Source organism: Panulirus ornatus, chromosome 12 (genome assembly GCF_036320965.1).
Source record: "Panulirus ornatus isolate Po-2019 chromosome 12, ASM3632096v1, whole genome shotgun sequence".
Classification (NCBI taxonomy): domain Eukaryota; kingdom Metazoa; phylum Arthropoda; class Malacostraca; order Decapoda; family Palinuridae; genus Panulirus; species Panulirus ornatus.
In genome coordinates this window covers 28,253,225-28,275,031 of record NC_092235.1, presented here as the reverse complement: position 1 = coordinate 28,275,031, position 21,807 = coordinate 28,253,225, and the positions used below count along the sequence as shown (strand labels likewise).

The following is a 21,807-nucleotide window of genomic DNA, read 5'->3' as shown; positions in this document are numbered from 1 at the left end:
TTTCCTAAATCTAGTCCACCCAGCTGAATCATTCACTTTTCATTAGAAAGCCTCTTGAAAAATTACACCTACCCAAAATGCCATTCATCCCCATCCAGTCTAGCCTAGAATTAGCAACCTGGTTTACTTGAAAACAAGTACTCATTTGTACACAATATGCATAATGTCTTCCACATACCACAGTCCCTAAACACCACTATACTTCTGCCTTCCTTAAACACATATTTCCCAGCCATAATAATGGGAAATTATAGCCTTACTATGCATACTTAAAGGGGATCAGAAATTGTATTAACCCACAATAATCATTTTGTATTATACACCAATATCTATCTTCTCTTTATTCTAAAAATAGGATTCATCTTGTTCTAATTATACTACAATAATTAATCACAATGCTATTTACATATTTTTACTAATGCTTCCTTCATATATCACTTTAAAAGTTCAAAGCAACACCATTTTGTCATTTACCTTAAATGGCCTTAACACCACCCAAGTTTTTTTTTTACAATATCTCGCTTAACAATATAGCTATCTCACGAAAACAGAGCACAAGTCAACTATAACAGAAGCAAAAATGCTGTTACTCTGATTCATCAGACATAACAAACCTTAAATCTTTTACAGCCTTGCAAACTTGAGTGCAAGGAGGAATTCTTTGCCATACTTTGCTAAAAAAAAGAGTAACCTCTTATGCTTAGTAAAAGTTTATGGATAGTAATGAGTAAACTTGTATACAATACATACTGAGGTAATCTAAAGAAACTGCAACAATAAATGCACATTATCAAAGCCCTATAAAAGAAAATATATAATCAGAATTAATGTAGTAATTTGTTGGTACTAGTCAGTAATAGGTATCTATAATTTAACTCATAAATACATAAAAATAAATACCACAATAATTTTACCAAACAATTACAAGTGTTTATCATTCAACCCATATATACAAAAAAATAAATACTACAATAATTCACTAAAATCTAAAGACTTCTGTCTTTAAAATACTTATATATAATCTCTACATTACAACACCACACATCGTTATAAAAATACCATTATAGATTCATCACAATTAGGTTCATATTATACTAATAACACCATGTAAAAGAATTAAAGCACAACAGAGGGATAACTGATGTGTGCTGAATTGTATGAATCAATGTATTGTCTTTCATGTAATGTATTATACGAACCAAATAAATCTTATATTGCTATCCAGGCTGGCAAACAGAAGTGCATTGAAAAGAGCCTAACTACAAAAAACATTCACCTGTTAGTTTAGTAAATGCCATCTACATTCAAACAACAAACCCCAACAAATCCATAACTACCTCTATTTCTGAAACAATCAGCACACATAAAGAGCAGAATGGTGATAAAGAATCTTGAGCATCTAAACACTTTATAGAAAGTAGTTCCAAAAATTCATGTCAAATCAATTTTAAATGCTACCTCCACTCCAAATTTTGACATTTATGATATTGGAGATTCAAAAGCAATATCTGAATATCAGTCAAAGAATTCTGCATTCAGTTTCAACAATCAAAGAAGTAACTTCCTTCTATTTGGACTAAAATATCTCCCATGTGTGCAATGCATCATGGGAAAACATACCTACGCAGAACTTTTTGTGCAGACTTTTTCTAGTCATGGACTTGATTTCTTCTTTTTGCTTTTGATACTGATTCACTTAAAACATCCACTCAAGTTCTCCTACCTGTAGAATCCCTATGAAAAAGCATTAGAGACTAAGTAAGAGGTACTGAGAAGACGTGAAAATGGTGAAACAGCCACAGTGCTTTACAAGGAATACAATGCAAATGAGTTTAACATATGTACTATCACAAGGAACAGAGATTAGGAACACGGTTAAACAGTCTACTGCACTTTCTGCAAAGATGACAAGATTGAAAGGAAAAATATATATAAAAAAAAAAAATGTTAGCTGGATGGACTGAGGGCTAGAATAAAAAACTGGTACTGCTTGGCTATTGGCATTATTCATGGAAAATAACTGAAGCTGTACAAGCACAAAAGACTGGAACAAAGTGAATCTTCAACTGATGAAACCATCTTAGCAAGTAAAAACTTTACTGAAAAATTTAAGAAGTGTTGCACTCCTTACATAGGTAAGGCTGCCAGTGCTAACTATTCTCCTGCTCCTAACTTTTCTCTAGAGTTTAAGGCTATGGTAAGGACTCAAGAATGCACACCACAGCACAACAGGTTATATTGGAAGTGAATGCCCAGTAAAACACCTATTTCCAAGGATAAAAAGGATGCTTCATTCTTTAAAGCTGCAAAAGATTTCCTCATGCCTTTGCTATGTAGCAACACTGTGGGTTATTTCATGAGCAAGCCATTACTCATGTACTACTCCCACAATCTCTGGGCTTTTAAAGGTTCTAGACATGTTATCCTACCTGCTTACTGATAAGAAAATAATGAAGCCTGGATAACAAGACATCCTTTTGAAGGCTGGTTTGTGAACAGATTCTGTGTAGAGGTGGAGTGCTACTGCCATGACACTAAGCTCAGTTTCAACACTTTACTCTTCCTTGATAATGCTACAGGTTACTCTACACACCTAACACCTAAATGACCTACATCCTAATATTCGATTCATGTTTTCATCTCCCAACACTTCTTTACTCTCTAATTCAACCACTGGATTGGGTAGTGATAGCAACGTGTAAACTGTACTGTACTTTCTAAATCAGACGTTTTAAAGGCCAGTACTAAATGGAATTTGGAAGGCCTTATGACAGAAGTGCACTAAAAAATTTAAAGGTCATATGATGCCATCCTCTTAACTGGCACAAAGAGTTGACCTCAGCCAACCTGTGAGGTTTCAAGGTTTTCAAGAAGTTTATGTGATAAGGCCGCTCAAGTCTCATGCAACAATATTTAACTTCTGAGGGTTTAGGAAAGCTGATACAGATAGAGAATATGGGACACAGCAAAAAGAACTCATCTTACAACAGAACCAGATAATTAAGAGACTGACTCGTTACCTACGGATCCCAGCCTGAAGCACAATTTACGGATGAGGAGAAAGACAGTCAAGCACATTTCACAGATGAAGAGAAAGATAATCAAAGTGTTTCTGCCCATAGAGAATTTTACAGAAACAGTATAAGAGCAAAACTGTCGACTTTCATACAATTCTTAAGGACTCTTCCCCTGTAACCCTGCCAGTACACATTGCATGCTTCATGGCCCTAGCTTGCATCAGCAGCATGTTAACTCACTTCTATTTAACATGGCCCTGCCACTATCTTATGATGACCATGGTGCCCCAACAACACCTTCCACTTATGCGACACTTTAGCTCTAGAAAATGACAATGTATTGGTTAGTAAAATATACCAAGTTATAATGTTCAATCGATAACATTTTGAGTATCTTGTTATTGGGCTGACATCAGCACATGCATTAAAACATACTTCAGTAAAAAATCTTCATCAAAAGAACTTTGGTAAAAAAAATCTTCATCAAAAGAACTTTGGTGTCAACTGGGACTGGTATAACCTTTTTACTTTCTTCCTTAACACCAGCCATTTCTAGGACACAACACTAGGGATGAATGGGGAATATTCATACCACCATTTTGCACTGCTTATTGCAATTAGTAACATGACTGACATTAAGTTTGATTGAGTCTCAATACTTTATACAAGCTTGTCTAATTTGCAGATATATATGTTCATAATTGGCAGGGTGTGTAGGCTTTATCTAATAGGTATGAAGCTACTTATGTTCCCAAGCCAAATTCTTACATCAAAAATGTACCAGAATCCCTAATCAGCTTTTGTGTGCTGTGATCCTACAACACTAATGAAATCCAAACTTATGGCCACAAAATATTTGCATGGTTCACTCTCTTACAATTAAATTTTCCATGGATATCAAAGCTACCATGATTTCTTATCACCATTTCAACTAAGTTTAATGCATGACAAACAAAAGAGCTCAGGAAACTAAATACCTTAATGTCATATTACAATGTTGGAAAATCATTTGAAGAGAGAATGTTGTACATACTCAATTAACCAGATTATATAAAGGAAACTATATCCGTTCAACTGAAAGTCTTGGGGATTTGAAATATAACACAGGAATTCTGATTTAAAATATTCCAACCACGAGAGTAAATGCAATACAGCAAAGGAAAATGATCTGCACTTATGTCTGTGAAAAACAAACTACAAATGAGACAAAGCACTGGAGGAATGTTAGAACAGACTGACTATGGCTGAAAACTCCATTTCATCCTTTTTCATAAGTATAGCTTTCAGTACATTAAACATTAAAAAACCTATTTACTCATATCTGAATATTGCTTTTTGTTTTTAACCAATTAGACCCACTCAGGTAAAACAAGGCCAGTTACTTAAGGATCTTCTGCTAAATATTAAATGAAGTCAGTTAATCTGCAGCTGGATAGTTTATAGCTTTTGGTAATGTGTTAAAATACCATTTATGTATTCTTACCATGTAACAGTTATAAATATCATCTACTTGGCATCCTAGGTCAAAAAAAGAAAACATATAGAACTTAGTTTCCTTATAATCAATTTGGGTCATGCATTCATAAATTAGTTTCCCTTTGAAATAATGATGATCACATGAAGGTAACAGTACAGTTCCTCAAACATCATTTCAAATATTTTTTTTTAGGACACACATGAAGTAAGAAACCATCCCATCATCACATCTTTATGTGATAACCACATACAGATGAACATCCATATCTAATACACATTTGTGTAATGATGGTCAGTTCACAACATGAATAATATTACATGACTACCTTATAACATACAACCAAGAAATAAATATTCGTAAGATCCAAAGATCATAGCCGATAAAGACTCATGTAAGGCACTGATAAAGCATCAACACCTAAACTGGGACTGTATAATGATGATGTCAACTGGTTCAAGTGAACTCTTAAAGAAGTGAAAGAGAAAATCATCCAATCGCATCATAAAATAAATGATTTTTCATTCTGTAAATATCAATATGATCATTCAAGTCATATATGAAGCAAATATAGAAATACAGATGTATTATCATATAGCACCTGCAGCATAATCAAAAACTGTATTTTGTTATGGAACTTTAACCTCCTTTTCCAGTATGTCCAGCACCCTACAAACTACACAATTCCTGAATTTTATGCTGCCTCAAGTCCTAGTCTAACTGCCAAATTATAAACAATAATATGCCCAGGCAATATTCCCTGTCCATAACACTATCTAAGACCCCAGACTATCTGCCACCTTTCTATGCCTAGGTTTGGACCCAATACCAAGGTGAGATGTAAGAAAATTTCCTCATCTTTCCCAGTAAATTTTGCAATATTGTAATATCTAAGTATGTTAATGATTTTACATGATCACTATACCTGATAAAATCTTCAGTGTAAGGGAAGCATTCTGTATCCTACAAATGGTCCGTTTCTTTAGCCCAAGTCACACTGTAGCCTATATGATAGTCTCGAGCAAATTCTCCCACCTAACTCCTTCAGGTATTACCATTCTAAACATTTTCCTGTCTGATCATTTTTACTACTTCCCTTTTCCTTTTTCTTTTTTCACATTTCTTTCTCTTCTGTCATAAGAAAATCCAAAACAAAGCAAGCAAATGGTTAGCAGTTTACTTTTTGATATCTAAACAACCAAGCACACTTATTCACAACATTTTTGCAATTTTTTATAATGGAGGCCCCAGCCATGGACAAAAGTCCACATCAAGACCAGGCCTTAATTGAAATATAGAGAGGTTAATGAAATAGAAAAAGAGGAGACAAGGAAAAGTATTTTGGAGGAAGTGAAAAACCTGTATCAAATTTAAATGTGCCAGGTCATAGTTACTGGGAAATACATGAGAGGGTTGAGAGTGATGCTGTTGGCTTTTAACTCTCAGAAGTGAGAGGGCAGTCATTAAAAATGTTTGAAGAAGATCCTATAAATGCCACCTTATCATATACATAGAGAAAAGAACACAGAATGAGGACAGAGGGAGAAGTACTTACATCATCAAAATCAGATTAAAATATTCCCTACAAAATCTCTGATGAACGAACACAAACAATACTGTGGAATAAAACTACATAATGTAATTACGTATCACCAAAAGAAAGTGTAATGGTATCAAAATCTCAACAACCATTTAAAACTTATTTTTCTGGATATGCAGTAATTGGCAATTTCATTCACTTAAAGATGTAGAGACTTTGGAAATCTTCTTAATGGAATACAAACAAATGGAAATAGTTATTCACCATAATACTGCATACATAAAAGTTTGTATGTTCCATTAAACTATTAGGCTGACCCACCCTTCTCACAAAGATGATGGCACAATATGTCCTTCCATCTTACCAATGAATTTCCTCTACAACAATTTCCCATCGTACTCAGACACATCCTTTCACTACCTCTAAATCTATTCCTTCATATATCTATACCATCCTTGTGTTTATATTACTTTATCAACCACTAACTTAAAAAAATCATATTTCCTTCTAATCTTATAATTTTCTCATACTTTCTATTCACTTTCTAAACACCAACATTACTTCTTAAAAAATCCTCTTCAACTGCATGTGTCCTAATACCCATTCAACCCATTCTTTCATTACACTGGATTACCCATTCTTTCATTACACTGGATTAAGTTAATTGTAAAGGCTCATTATTTAATTCAGTTCAAAATCTCCATTTTCAATGGAAAACATAATTTGCCACTGTTTCACTGGTATGATAGAGTGATCATCATTCAGAACTCTTTAACAGATGTCTTAGGTACTTCTGCTGGGTCTGTGACAGTAAAGTTCATTAACTCAATAGCCTACAAAAGGTTATGCATGCACTGCCCTGCTCAAAACTGTCATGTAATTTATTGGATACCAATAAATTTGCAGATACAAAAGGTTTAGAGGATCTACTAAGGTACTTTAGGTAAAGGAAATTAATAATGACTAGCAATATGCCATTAACAAAGACAGCTGATTCAAAGGGGAGATTCATTCATTACAAAATTTACAGGACAAAATGAAAATGCCTCATAAGGAAGCTGCTCATTGGAGATTTATGAAAAATTATAAGCAAAACAAAACAGAATTGTCATTAAGAAAAGAACTAATAATAAATTCGGGGAGGAATAAACTGATGTTCAAATTACAATAATATATGCAAAATTGGTCCAAGTAAAAGAATTCATTGATATGTATGTGATGAAGTACAACTCAGAAATTGGAGTATGTCAATTGTGAACAAAATACCTCATGAGTATTAAGTAGTTCTTATCTAGGAAGAATATACTGATATAATTCACAGTGCCACTGAAGTGACTTACAGCAGCAATGGTATGAGAATTACAAGACAATATAATTATGAATCTTCCAAAACCAACTTTAGCTTGTTCTCTAAGCTAGTACAACCTGTATGACCAACAGTATCATAATTTCCTTGGATATACAGCTTCATTTACTGTAAAAATCTCTTTATATTCTTCCCACTTGTAAAACACCAAATGAATAACAATATTTTTTGTCTATTTTTTTCAGTTGCATTCTACTTGGTTTACCTCATATAAAACATACATATAAATATGGAATAAATATGAATGTTAATAAAATCTGATTTATAAGTAAAGTACCTCTTAAAAAGTACAGATGAACTAATAATATTTCATAAAGAAGCTAAACCCAATACTGTAATGCTATAAATCTTCCATATTATTAGCTAATGTTTTATCACATCTGATGGACGACAGTGAATAGCATGCATAAAACTGGCAATATTTTCATGACAAGTTATAATGACTCCTTCAAATGAGAACCATATCATCCTGGAAATATGCTAAAAGAAAAAGCAATGCTATACCAATAAAAATGCCAATGTTTTGGAGGATGAGGATACCAACAGCAGACTTCCAACCCCCTTCTGCAGCTTTACTAGCAACTTCATTCATCTCTGGAACCTGTGGAAATAAAGATAGGGTTATCAAGAATATTTTTGATATAGTCTCAGTCCTGTCTATCAGCAGCAAGCACACTCAAAACATGGAAAAAATCTAGACTTTCAAAATTCAAATTATTGAATTCTAAATCACTCCAATAAAATTTTTCTGAAATAACATCTTCATCAAATGTAATCTTGTATTTATGATACTTCACGACACATATAAAACTGTCGAACATTAAACATCACTCGATTTTCTACAATCATTACTCCCACTTAATCAATATATGAACAAGTCAAACTTCTACTCCACTATATATCTGATGAATCAAATTCATAAAGAATGTTACAAGTAGCTGCTGGTAAACTACCTTCCTGGAACTTTCTAAACTGACAGCAGGAGTACTTTAACAGAGAGAAAACAAAGTGCAACCACCACTTGATCAATATACAAATGTCATAGCTGCTGGTAAACTACCCTCCTGGAAATTTCTATACTGACAGCAGGAGTATTTTAATAGAGAGAAAACAAAGTGCAACTACCACTTGATCAATATACAAATGTCATAATTCTTTGCTATTTTAACAAACTTTACCATCTATGTGGAACAGATTAAGTTAACAAAGACTGTTCTCAGCAGATACAAATAAACTGTCCATCCAGAATCTACATTGAAAAAAAAAAATTGCAATTTCCAGTATTTTTCTGAGGATAATAGAGTTCCTTCAAAACCTCATTTACCAAATGTCAGTATAACCTTACCATATCCACTAGGGCTATGTAGAGAAACATCCCTGCTGCTAATGCAAATATGGCAGTGGTGTTTTGAGTAAACTCTCCTAGAAGTATGCCAAGCACAAGACCAAGATAACATGTCGTTGCAGAAAGAAAGTTGTATGCCACAGCTTGTTTCATTGTCATTCCTGCATTCAGGAGGACTGCAAAGTCACCTGTGATAATTGTAATATAAAAATCATTGTACTAGTTATATTAATTCTAAATCTCAATGATTACTTGTAGAAACTTGTGCAATTAATACATTTGTACAGCTAAGTACCTGCCCTTATTGCTTAGCTATACATATGCATTTATATTTCTTTTTCCTTATGTTTACAAGCAAATATTTTGTGCAACTCATACATCTGTACAGCCAACTAAATGCATATATTCCTTAACTACACATTTACATTTGTTTCTTATTCCTTATGTTTATATGCCAATATCAGGAGCAACTCATACATCTCTACAAATTGCCATCTCAAAGCACATATCTTAATTTTTTTTTTTTTTTTTTTTTGCTTTGTCGCTGTCTCCCGCGTTTGCGAGGTAGCGCAAGGAAACAGACGAAAGAAATGGCCCAACCCACCCCCATACACATGTATATACATACGTCCACACACGCAAATATACATACCTACACAGCTTTCCATGGTTTACCCCAGACGCTTCGCATGCCTTGATTCAATCCACTAACAGCACGTCAACCCCGGTATACCACATCGCTCCAATTCACTCTATTCCTTGCCCTCCTTTCACCCTCCTGCATGTTCAGGCCCCAATCACACAAAATCTTTTTCACTCCATCTTTCCACCTCCAATTTGGTCTCCCTCTTCTCCTCGTTCCCTCCACCTCCGACACATATATCCTCTTGGTCAATCTTTCCTCACTCATTCTCTCCATGTGCCCGAACCATTTCAAAACACCCTCTTCTGCTCTCTCAACCACGCTCTTTCTATTTCCACACATCTCTCTTACCCTTACGTTACTTACTCGATCAAACCACCTCACACCACACATTGTCCTCAAACATCTCATTTCCAGCACATCCATCCTCCTGCGCACAACTCTATCCATAGCCCACGCCTCGCAACCATACAACATTGTTGGAACCACTATTCCTTCAAACATACCCATTTTTGCTTTCCGAGATAATGTTCTCGACTTCCACACATTCTTCAAGGCTCCCAGAATTTTCGCCCCCTCCCCTACCCTATGATCCACTTCCGCTTCCATGGTTCCATCCGCTGCCAGATCCACTCCCAGATATCTAAAACACTTCACTTCCTCCAGTTTTTCTCCATTCAAACTCACCTCCCAATTGACTTGACCCTCAACCCTACTGTACCTAATAACCTTGCTCTTATTCACATTTACTCTTAACTTTCTTCTTTCACACACTTTACCAAACTCAGTCACCAGCTTCTGCAGTTTCTCACATGAATCAGCCACCAGCACTGTATCATCAGCGAACAACAACTGACTCACTTCCCAAGCTTTATGTGCTGAAAAAGGACTGATGATTGGGAATACCTGGTTTAAAAAGCGAGATATACATAAGTATACTTATGTAAGTAGGAGAGATGGCCAGAGAGCGTTATTGGATTACGTGTTAATTGACAGGCGCGCGAAAGAGAGACTTTTGGATGTTAATGTGCTGAGAGGTGCAACTGGAGGGATGTCTGATCATTATCTTGTGGAGGCTAAGGTGAAGATTTGTATGGGTTTTCAGAAAAGAAGAGTGAATGTTGGGGTGAAGAGGGTAGTGAGAGTAAGTGAGCTTGGGAAGGAGACTTGTGTGAGGAAGTACCAGGAGAGACTGAGTACAGAATGGAAAAAGGTGAGAACAATGGAAGTAAGGGGAGTGGGGGAGGAATGGGATGTATTTAGGGAATCAGTGATGGATTGCGCAAAAGATGCTTGTGGCATGAGAAGAGTGGGAGGTGGGTTGATTAGAAAGGGTAGTGAGTGGTGGGATGAAGAAGTAAGAGTATTAGTGAAAGAGAAGAGAGAGGCATTTGGACGATTTTTGCAGGGAAAAAATGAAATTGAGTGGGAGATGTATAAAAGAAAGAGACAGGAGGTCAAGAGAAAGGTGAAAGAGGTGAAAAAAGGACATATCTTAATATCTACATTAAATCTCAGCAGGGGTATGCTGTAGGACATCTTATCAGCATGGTCACCTCCTTCTCAGCAACTTGCAACTAAGACTGCTCACTGCAATCTGACAATACATGATATATCACTAAAGCCAAATATTGGCTTGTTAAAGCCCATTTCTTCCAGCACTTTTTTCAATCATTCACTAATATCACTATTCAATTTCATACAAGCACCATTTCTACTGAAAAACCCTCATTAGCAATCAGAGTTAGAATTTCCCAAAGGGCTTTCCTATTACAATTACCATATGCCATTTCTATGTCTATAAATCATGCAAACACTTTTCTACATTTTTCAGAAATTTCTCCAATAAATGATCAAGTGTACAAATTTTGTCAACACTTTTTCCTTCTTCAATCCACTGAAACATCCCTATCCTTGTGTTGTTCTACTCAACTAGCAACTAATCTCTGTGTTTACATCCCATCACCTCAATGATATACATTCTTTTAATTATTTTCTCTGCATCCAATCTCTCCACATATCTATCCCACCTTGATATGCCACCTTTCACTTCATCAACCAATCCTTTTATAGCAATGCATCTCCCTGTCAATTCTTCATTTCATATTCTATCTAATATTCCCTTTACAACACTATCCCTTCCTTTCACTTTCCCACTTCCTATTCTATTCATTTTTCACCCTTATATCCACTTTACATTATATCAACCCTAACTGCTCAAACTTTACCAATCACTCTGCTAACACAGACTCATATGAAATAGCAGACAACAAAGCCAGTCCCTCTACTGAATCACTCCTTTCTTGTTATTACTCTTAACTTTTTCTTTATGTCTATCTTTCCTGTCTTATTGGAGTTACAACATCAGCACAGATGACTAAAACTTTAATGAAAAATTACTGCGTGACTTCTCTTATTTTCAGCAAATGATAATACAGGAGAGGAGAACTTCCAGTACTCTGTTCCTGCTCCTCTTTGTTGCCTTCTATGAAATGCAACAGATATGTGGGTAGTATTCCTTTTTCAATTGGATATAAAAAGATACTTGCTACATATCTCTTACTTCTTTTCATTTTGCTGACTGTCCAGTATCTACTCACATTCCAACTCCTATTCGCAATTAAAATGCTTTTCTTTCATTTACATTAATTCAAAATTTTCTTTTCCCAGAAACTCTTGCAAGCTCCACTGCCTCGGTGCTTTACCAGATCCATTGTAATATCTAATCATGACATCTTAAATTTTAATTATTTCCACCTCTTAATTCCCTACCAACAATATTTATAGCCATAATCACTCTCAGAATTAGGAAAGTTAAGTTGAGGTTTTAAATCTGCCCACCACAGACAAGAAAAGGAAAAAGAGTAATGGGGACATGATAACATTCTTTAAGTTTTTAAAACAAAGATGAAGACAGTAAGAGATGAATGGAAAGAACAACGAGAGGACCTAACATGAAATTAAGCAGAAACTTGTTAAACAGATGTATGGAAGTACTTTTATAGTGCAAGACAGGTGGATGACTGGAGTAAAATTACTAAAGACATGGTTAACACAAAAGCATACAGAAATTCATGAATGTATCAGAGAATGTTTCAAAGATGGGGCCTTATGAATGTAGCACTCCCTCCCTCTGCAGTACAAATAAGTAATGACATATCTTGAGGGAGGTGGTTGGAAAAGATTATGCTAAGGCCAAGTAATAAATGGCACAGTAAATACATATAACATACTTCAACATAATGCTATCTATGGATGTAAATGACTCAAAATTACATTCTGAAACATATTTTGTTAGGCAACTGCTAAACCAAAGATATAAAAACAAAATTTAACATAGGAAAATCAGTCTTTTGACCTACCTAACTCGTGTGGCAGCTCCTCACACATAACTGCCAAACTTATGGAAATGCCTGTTAATATTGATTCTGAAAATGCTGCACCAATAGACACTCCATCAATAAAATTGTGGAAACCATCACCAAAGATGATCATCCAGGCAACAGTTCTAATGACCGAGTCTTCACCTTGACGGAACTCAATGGTGTGGTTGTGTGAGTGTGGTTTCTGTGGTCGCTGAGGAACAGAGTAAACAGAAAGTTAAAATTACAGAAAGTTAAAAAACGAAAAGATTATCATATCACAACTCTTTGTCTGGAAAATTTCTTAGAGCTAAGAGCAAAGAAGTGCTTTCGTCAATATTGTAAGTAATTGTCATTTTTATTTCCTAATATAAGAAATTGCTTATGAACTCTGCATCCGATTTTGACATTAGTACGTTGTTATAAAGCATGGCTGATGTATCTCAACACAGTTAAATAAATAAATACATAAAAATGATTGGAAAATCTGTTTTTCTTTCTCACCATGTTATCTGTCAGGGTAAGAAGTAGACAAGTACACGGAAGAAGGTCTTATCACAAAACTGAGTTACAAAGCAATCACATGAAATTGTACATCTGCTAGAGACTCTTTAGTCATCCTGTGTCTATGGAGCTAAACTCCCATGGTCCCTTTTGCTACCATGTCTACTCCCAGGTATCTAAAGCAATTCACTTCCTCTAGGCTTATAATATTCAAACTCACAAACAAACGTCTCATCCCTTACATAACTTCATTACCCTACTTTTATTAACACTGTTCCTCAACTTTCTACTTTCATGCACTCTCTAAAACTCAGACATCAGCAGACAGCTTTCTCAGCTTCTCTCTCCAATCTGCTGGAGACTCATCTCGCAGGCCTCTTCACTTTATGGAGATAGTACACCCACTTATCTCTCCCTGACCCTCACATTTACTTCCCTCACAACCAAACCTATAAAAATAAGCTATGGTGATATCATACACCCTTGATGCAAACCCACCTTCACTTAGACCCACTCGTCCTCTCCTCTTCCTACTCACATTCATGCCTCACTCTCCTGATATGAGCTCCTCAGTGCAATACTGATCCAAGATTATTCAATGTACTGCCAGGGTAAGAACAAAAGCTAAGCACCCAGCTTCCTATGTGAAAAATGAACAGTGACCTTTACTCGAAGTGCTGTACCACTGATCATAGAAAAGAATATCAAAATCTCCAAAAAACAGAGGCTGACTCCCAGAGATGGCAAACTTATCAAAAAAATATGCTTATCCCTGACTAGACGAAAGCTCATCTTTACCATCTAGATGACATATGGGAGTGAAACCAATGATGGCTTTTGTGGGTGAATATGGAGGCAAGATTGGGCATAGGGGTAAAGCTACAGCAGGTACAGTACCTATAACAGTGTTTTGTACTACTTTTACCCCAATACCCTTCACAAAACATCAGTTACAAATTTTTACATATATTTTTAAGTGTGCCTGCGGTATTTCTACCATGTATCAGCCTATCTGCTGATATCAACAGCATGACTTGAATGGCTTTACAGAACTCCATGGTGAATGACAAGTGGGATATCTGACCCCAGAAAAAATGGTTAAAGAAAATAGAGTGAGATATGAAGGAAAAAAGAAGCATAAATGTTAAAGAGGGAGCACTTAATCAAACACATAAGAAAATTCTGTCATGTTTTAGATAAGAAATAAATGGAAAGATTACAACCAAAAAGTTCAATAAAAAAAGAATAAGTAAACATGACAAGAAACATTTGTGTGATCTCGGCAAATACAGAAAATATATATAAACTTGAATTATGAATACTATTCACAACCTACCTCACTATGACCAAATGATGCCTTTATAGCTTGCTGCTGTGATGCATAAATCAGTTCAACATCCTTAGGTCCACAAGAGTTGGTGGAAGATGCTGGCTCTGACCCTTCAAAGCTCTCAGTCTCTGTCTTGCCAATTATTGCTTGCCTGCAGCTATTCACTCCATCACCAAGATCTGCTTTCTTGGATGACTGTAATTCACAACCATTTTCATAGAGCATGACGTGATCAGACTGGGATGCAGGAAAATTTTTCTTTTCCTCCTGTAACAGGGTTGAATTATTTTCATTTTACAGCTGCCAAACTTTTAGTACATGCACATAGAATAATTAGCTAGCTGTACTTAACCAACAATCTAGAGATATATAGATAGACAGACTTAGCCAATAATCTATATACCATGGATACATTCACTTACTATGCAAATGATTTATTCTATCATTAACTATCACTAACAACTCCATTCCAATTTAAATAATTTCATCTAAAATCACTCTCAGCTCAATTCTTATGAGAGTCCTGGTGCTACCCAGGACCTTTCCAAAGGCTCCTACAGCTGAAAGCTGCACTCATTTCAGCAGCAGAGAAATGTAGACTCCTTTGGAGAGAGAAGTTCTTTGACAAGACTGTACTCCCAGTGATATAGCCTCACCAAAAGTGAGTTTTAAACTCTTGTAACCTCTTGCAGGTGGAGCATAGTAACATCCTCTATTCCCAATGATTTCCATAAACAGATAAGATTGCCATAGTGACATGAAACACCCTTAAAGGAGACCCATCTTCACATGGAAATTTCCCCTATCTCTTATATGTTTCACACCTTCTTGCATGTCCAGGCCCAAAACACTTGAAGCAGCTTTCATTCCATCCTTCCACCTCCTCTTTGGTTTCCCCTTTTACATGTTCTCTCCACTTCTAACATGTATACCTTCTCAGTCATCCACTCCACATGTCCAAACTGTTTTAGCATCTTGAGCTCTCTCATATCCACTCCTTTTACTAAAATACCTCTCTCTTACCGTATCATTTCTTATCAGTTCAAACCTCCTCACAGTCCTCAAACATTTAATTTCCAACACACAGACCATCTTCCATACTTTATCATCGAGGGCCTATGTCTTACTACATCATCAAATTTACCCATCTTTGCCCTCACAAACAGAAAACATTCTTTCTAGTACCTCCTTAATGCACACACGGCCTTTGCCTTGTCATCCACCCTATGGCTCACCTCAGTGTCCATAGGTATTTAAATACCCTACTTCTTTCAGATTCACTCTATTCAAAATCAAACCAAATGGTCTGTCTCCCCTTCTTATATCTCATTCCCTTACTTTTATTCATATTAACTCTCAACTTCCTCATTTTACACACTCTACTAAACTGAGACACCAGCTTCCAAATTTCTCACTTATGAGTCATCTGCAAACGGCAAGCAGCATAGGGTACCAATGCTGTTTCCTTTGGGGTGGGGTAGCGAGAGGAATGGATGAAGACAAGCATGAATATGTACATGTGTATTTATGTATCTGTCTATGTATGTGTATTTATATGTTGATATGTATATGTGCGTTGTGGGCATTTATGCATATATACGTGTATATGAGTGGATGGGCCATTCTTTGTCTGTTACTTGGCACTACCTTGCTGATGCATGAAAGTGATTATGTATAAAAGAAATAAAAAAAAAATATATATATATATATATATATATATATGTGGTTTCAGAAGTGGTAGAGGATGTGTGGATCAGGTGTTTGCTTTGAAGAATGTATGTGAGAAATACGTAGAAAAGCAAATGGATTTGTATGTAGCATTTATGGATCTGGAGAAGGCATATGATAGAGTTGATAGAGATGCTCTGTGGAAGGTATTAAGAATATATGGTGTGGGAGGAAAGTTGTTAGAAGCAGTGAAAAGTTTTTATCGAGGATGTAAGGCATGTGTACGTGTAGGAAGAGAGGAAAGTGATTGGTTCTCAGTGAATGTAGGTTTGCGGCAGGGGTGTGTGATGTCTCCATGGTTGTTTAATTTGTTTATGGATGGGGTTGTTAGGGAGGTAAATGCAAGAGTTTTGGAAAGAGGGGCAAGTATGAAGTCTGTTGGGGATGAGAGAGCTTGGGAAGTGAGTCAGTTGTTGTTCGCTGATGATACAGCGCTGGTGGCTGATTCATGTGAGAAACTGCAGAAGCTGGTGACTGAGTTTGGTAAAGTGTGTGGAAGAAGAAAGTTAAGAGTAAATGTGAATAAGAGCAAGGTTATTAGGTACAGTAGGGTTGAGGGTCAAGTCAATTGGGAGGTGAGTTTGAATGGAGAAAAACTGGAGGAAGTGAAGTGTTTTAGATATCTGGGAGTGGATCTGGCAGCGGATGGAACCATGGAAGCGGAAGTGGATCATAGGGTGGGGGAGGGGGCGAAAATTCTGGGGGCCTTGAAGAATGTGTGGAGGTCGAGAACATTATCTCGGAAAGCAAAAATGGGTATGTTTGAAGGAATAGTGGTTCCAACAATGTTGTATGGTTGCGAGGTGTGGGCTATGGATAGAGTTGTGTGCAGGAGGATGGAGGTGCTGGAAATGAGATGTTTGAGGACAATGTGTGGTGTGAGGTGGTTTGATCGAGTGAGTAATGTAAGGGTAAGAGAGATGTGTGGAAATAAAAAGAGCGTGGTTGAGAGAGCAGAAGAGGGTGTTTTGAAGTGGTTTGGGCACATGGAGAGAATGAGTGAGGAAAGATTGACCAAGAGGATATATGTGTCGGAGGTGGAGGGAACGAGGAGAAGAGGAAGACCAAATTGGAGGTGGAAAGATGGAGTGAAAAAGATTTTGTGTGATCGGGGCCCGAACATGCAGGAGGGTGAAAGGAGGGCAAGGAATAGAGTGAATTGGAGCGATGTGGTATACCGGGGTTGACGTGCTGTCAGTGGATTGAATCAAGGCATGTGAAGCGTCTGGGGTAAACCATGGAAAGCTGTGTAGGTATGTATATTTGCGTGTGTGGACGTATGTATATACATGTGTATGGGGGTGGGTTGGGCCATTTCTTTCGTCTGTTTCCTTGCGCTACCTCGCAAACGCGGGAGACAGCGACAAAGTATAATAAAAATAATAATATATATATATATATATATACACATATATATATATATATATATATATATATATATATATATATATATATATATATATATATATATATTATCCCTGGGGATAGGGGATTAAGAATACTTCCCACGTATTCCCTGCGTGTCGTAGAAGGCGACTAAAAGGGGAGGGAGCGGGGGGCTGGAAATCCTCCCCTCTCTTTTTTTTTTTTTTCAAAAGAAGGAACAGAGAATTGGGCCAGGTGAGGGTATTCCCTCAAAGGCCCAGTCCTCTGTTCTTAACGCTACCTCGCTATCGCGGGAAATGGCGAATAGTTTGAAAAAAAAAAAAAAAATATATATATATATATATATATATATATATATATATATATATATATATATATATATATATATATATATATATATTTTTTTTTTTCATACTATTCGCCATTTCCCGCGATAGCGAGGTAGCGTTAAGAACAGAGGACTGGGCCTTTGAGGGAATATCCTCACCTGGACCTCTTCTCTGTTCCTTCTTTTGGAAAAAAAAAAAAAAAATGAGAGGGGAGGATTTCCAGCCCCCCGCTCCCTTCCCTTTTAGTCGCCTTCTACGACACGCAGGGAATACGTGGGAAGTATTCTTTCTCCCCTATATATATATATATATTATCCCTGGGGATAGGGGAGAAAGAATACTTCCCACGTATTCCCTGCGTGTCGTAGAAGGAGACTAAAAGGGAAGGGAGCGGGGGGCTGGAAATCCTCCCCTCTCGTCTTTTTTTTTTTTTTTTTTTTAATTTTCCAAAAGAAGGAACAGAGAAGGGGGCCAGGTGAGGGTATTCCCTCAAAGGCCCAGTCCTCTGTTCTTAACGCTACCTCGCTATCGCGGGAAATGGCGAATAGTATGAAAAAAAAAAAAAATATATATATATATATATATATATATATATATATACATGGAGAGAATGAGTGAGGAAAGATTGACCAAGAGGATATATGTGTCAGAGATGGAGGGAACGAGGAGAAGTGGGAGACCAAATTGGAGGTGGAAAGATGGAGTGAAAAAGATTTTGAGTGATCGGAGCCTGAACATGCAGGAGGGTGAAAGGTGTGCAAAGGATAGAGTGAATTGGAATGATGTGGTATACCAGGGTCGATGTGCTGTCAATGGATTGAACCAGGGCATGTGAAGGGTCTGGGATAAACCAGGGAAAGTTCTGTGGGGCCTGGATGTGGAAAGGGAGCTGTGGTTTCGGTGCATTATTACATGACAGCTAGAGACTGAGTGTGAACGAATGGGGCCTTTGTTGTCTTTTCCTAGCGCTACCTCGCACACATGAGGGGGTAGGGGGTTGTTATACCATGTGTGGTGGGGTGGCGATGGGAATAAATAAAGGCAGACAGTATGAATTATGTACATGTGTATATATGTATATGTCTGTGTGTGTGTATACATATGTGTACATTGAGATGTATAGGTATGTATATTTGCATGTGTAGACGTGTATGTATCCCTGGGGATAGGGGAGAAAGAATACTTCCCACGTATTCCTCACGTGTCATAGAAGGCGACTAAAGGGGACGGGAGCGAGGGGCTAGAAACCCTCCCCTCCTTGTATTTTAACTTTCTAAAAGGGGGAAAAAAAAAATATATATATTTTTTTTCATACATTCGCCATTTCCCACTTTAGCGAGGTAGCGTCAAGAACAGAGAACTGAGCCACAGAAGAAATATCCTCACCTGGCCCCCTTCTCTGTTCCTTCTTTGTCGCTGTCTCCCGCGTTAGCAAGGTAGCGCAAGGAAACAGACAAAAGAATGGCCCAACCCACCCACATACACATGTATATACATACACGTCCACACACGCACATATACATACCTATACATTTCAACGTATACATATATATACATACACAGACATATACATATATACAAATGTACATAATTCATACTTGCTGCCTTTATTCATTTCCGATGCCAACCTGCCACACATGAAATGATAACCCCCTCCCCTCACACATGCACAAGGGTGCAAGGTAGTGCCAGGAAAAGACAACAAAGGCCACATTCGTTCATACTAAGTCTCTAGCTGTCATGTATAATGTAATGAATACTTCCCATATATTCCCTGCATGTCGAAGAAGGCGACTAAATACATATTATTTATCTTATTATACTTTGTCGCTGTCTCCTGCATTAGCGAGGTAGCGCAAGGAAACAGACAAAAGAATGGCCCAACCCACCCACATACATATGTATATACATACACATCCACACAGCACATATACATACCTATACATCTCAATGTATACCTATATGTACACACACAGACATATACATATATACACATGTACATAATTCATACTGCCTGCCCTTATTCATTCCTGTCTTTTCGCGAGGAAAAGACAACAAAGGCCACATTCGTTCACACTCAGTCTCTAGCTGTCATGTATAATAAACAGAAACCACAGCTCCCTTTCCACATCCACGCCCCACAAAACTTTCCATGGTTTACTCCAGACGCTTCACATGCCCTGGTTCAATCCATTGACAGCACGTCAACCCTTGTATACCACATCCTTCCAATTCACTCTATTCCTTGCACGCCTTTCACCCTCGTGCATGTTCAGGCCCTGATCACTCAAAATCTTTTTCACTCCATCTTTCCACTCCAATTTGGTCTCCCACTTCTTGTTCCCTCCACCTCTTGACACATATATCCTCTTTGTCAATCTTTCCTCACTCATTCTCTACATGTGACCAAACAATATATATATGCCTGGAGAAGGCATATGATAGAGTTGATAGAGATGCTCTGTGGAAGGTATTAAGAATATATGGTGTGGGAGGCAAGTTGTTAGAAGCAGTGAAAAGTTTTTATCGAGGATGTAAGGCACGTGAACATGTAGGAAGAGAGGAAAGTGATTGGTTCTCAGTGAATGTAGGTATGCGGCAGGGGTGTGTGATGCCTCCATGGTTGTTTAATTTATTTATGGATGGGGTTGTTAGGAAAGTGAATGCAAGAGTCTTGGAAAGAGGGGCAAGTATGAAGTCTGTTGGGGATGAGAGAGCTTGGGAAGTGAGTCAGTTGTTGTTCGCTGATGATACAGCGCTGGTGGCTGATTCATGTTGGAAACTGCAGAAGCTGGTGACTGAGTTTGGTAAAGTGTGTGAAAGAAGAAAGTTGAGAGTACATGTGAATAAGAGCAAGGTTATTAGGTACAGTAGGGTTGAGGGTCAAGTGAATTAGGAGGTAAGTTTGAATGGTAAAAAACTGGAGGAAGTAAAGTGTTTTAGATATCTGGGAGTGGATCTGGCAGGGATGGAACCATGGAAGCGGAAGTGAATCATAGGGTGGGGGACGGGGGCGAAAATTCTGGGAGCCTTGAAGAATGTGTGGAAGTCGAGAACATTATCTCGGAAAGCAAAAATGGGTATGTTTGAAGGAATAGTGGTTCCAACAATGTTGTATGGTTGCGAGGCGTGGGCTATGGATAGAGTTGTGTGCAGGAGGATGGATGTGCTGGAAATGAGATGTTTGAGGACAATGTGTGGTGTGAGGTGGTTTGATCGAGTAAGTAACGTAAGGGTAAGAGAGATGTGTGGAAATAAAAAGAGCGTGGTTGAGAGAGCAGAAGAGGGTGTTTTGAAATGGTTTGGGCACATGGAGAGAATGAGTGAGGAAAGATTGACCAAGAGGATATATGTGTCGGAGGTGGAGGGAACGAGGAGAAGAGGGAGACCAAATTGGAGGTGGAAAGATGGAGTGAAAAAGATTTTGTGTGATCGGGGCCTGAACATGCAGGAGGGTGAAAGGAGGGCAAGGAATAGAGTGAATTGGAGCGATGTGGTATACAGGGGTTGACTTGCTGTCAGTGGAGTGAATCAAGGCATGTGAAGCGTCTGGGGTAAACCATGGAAAGCTGTGTAGGTATGTATATTTGCGTGTGTGGACGTGTGTATGTACATGTGTATGGGGGGGGGGGTTGGGCCATTTCTTTCGTCTGTTTCCTTGCGCTACCTCGCAAGCGCGGGAGACAGCGACAAAGTATAAAAAAAAAAAAAAAAAAAAAAAAAAAAATATATATATATATATATATATATATATATATATATATATATATATATGTGGTTTCA

General features: G+C 37.4%; 1 protein-coding gene across 2 annotated transcripts in view; it reads right to left on the bottom strand.

Annotated features, from left to right (window-relative positions):
- Positions 1–326: 326 nt before the first annotated feature.
- The window catches only part of LOC139751971 (metal cation symporter ZIP14-like), a 58,089-nt gene continuing 36,608 nt past the window's right edge, over positions 327–21,807 (bottom strand). The window contains exons 8-11 of one of the 2 annotated variants that reach the window (XM_071667712.1): positions 14,588–14,848; positions 12,748–12,961; positions 8,743–8,930; positions 327–7,998 (exon numbers count right to left, since the gene is read on the bottom strand). In XM_071667712.1, coding sequence (XP_071523813.1) covers positions 7,846–7,998; positions 8,743–8,930; positions 12,748–12,961; positions 14,588–14,848 — 816 coding nt within the window. In that variant the 3' untranslated portion in view covers positions 327–7,845. The remainder of the gene's footprint in view (positions 7,999–8,742; positions 8,931–12,747; positions 12,962–14,587; positions 14,849–21,807) is intronic. The other variant, XM_071667711.1, reaches the window with a different exon arrangement.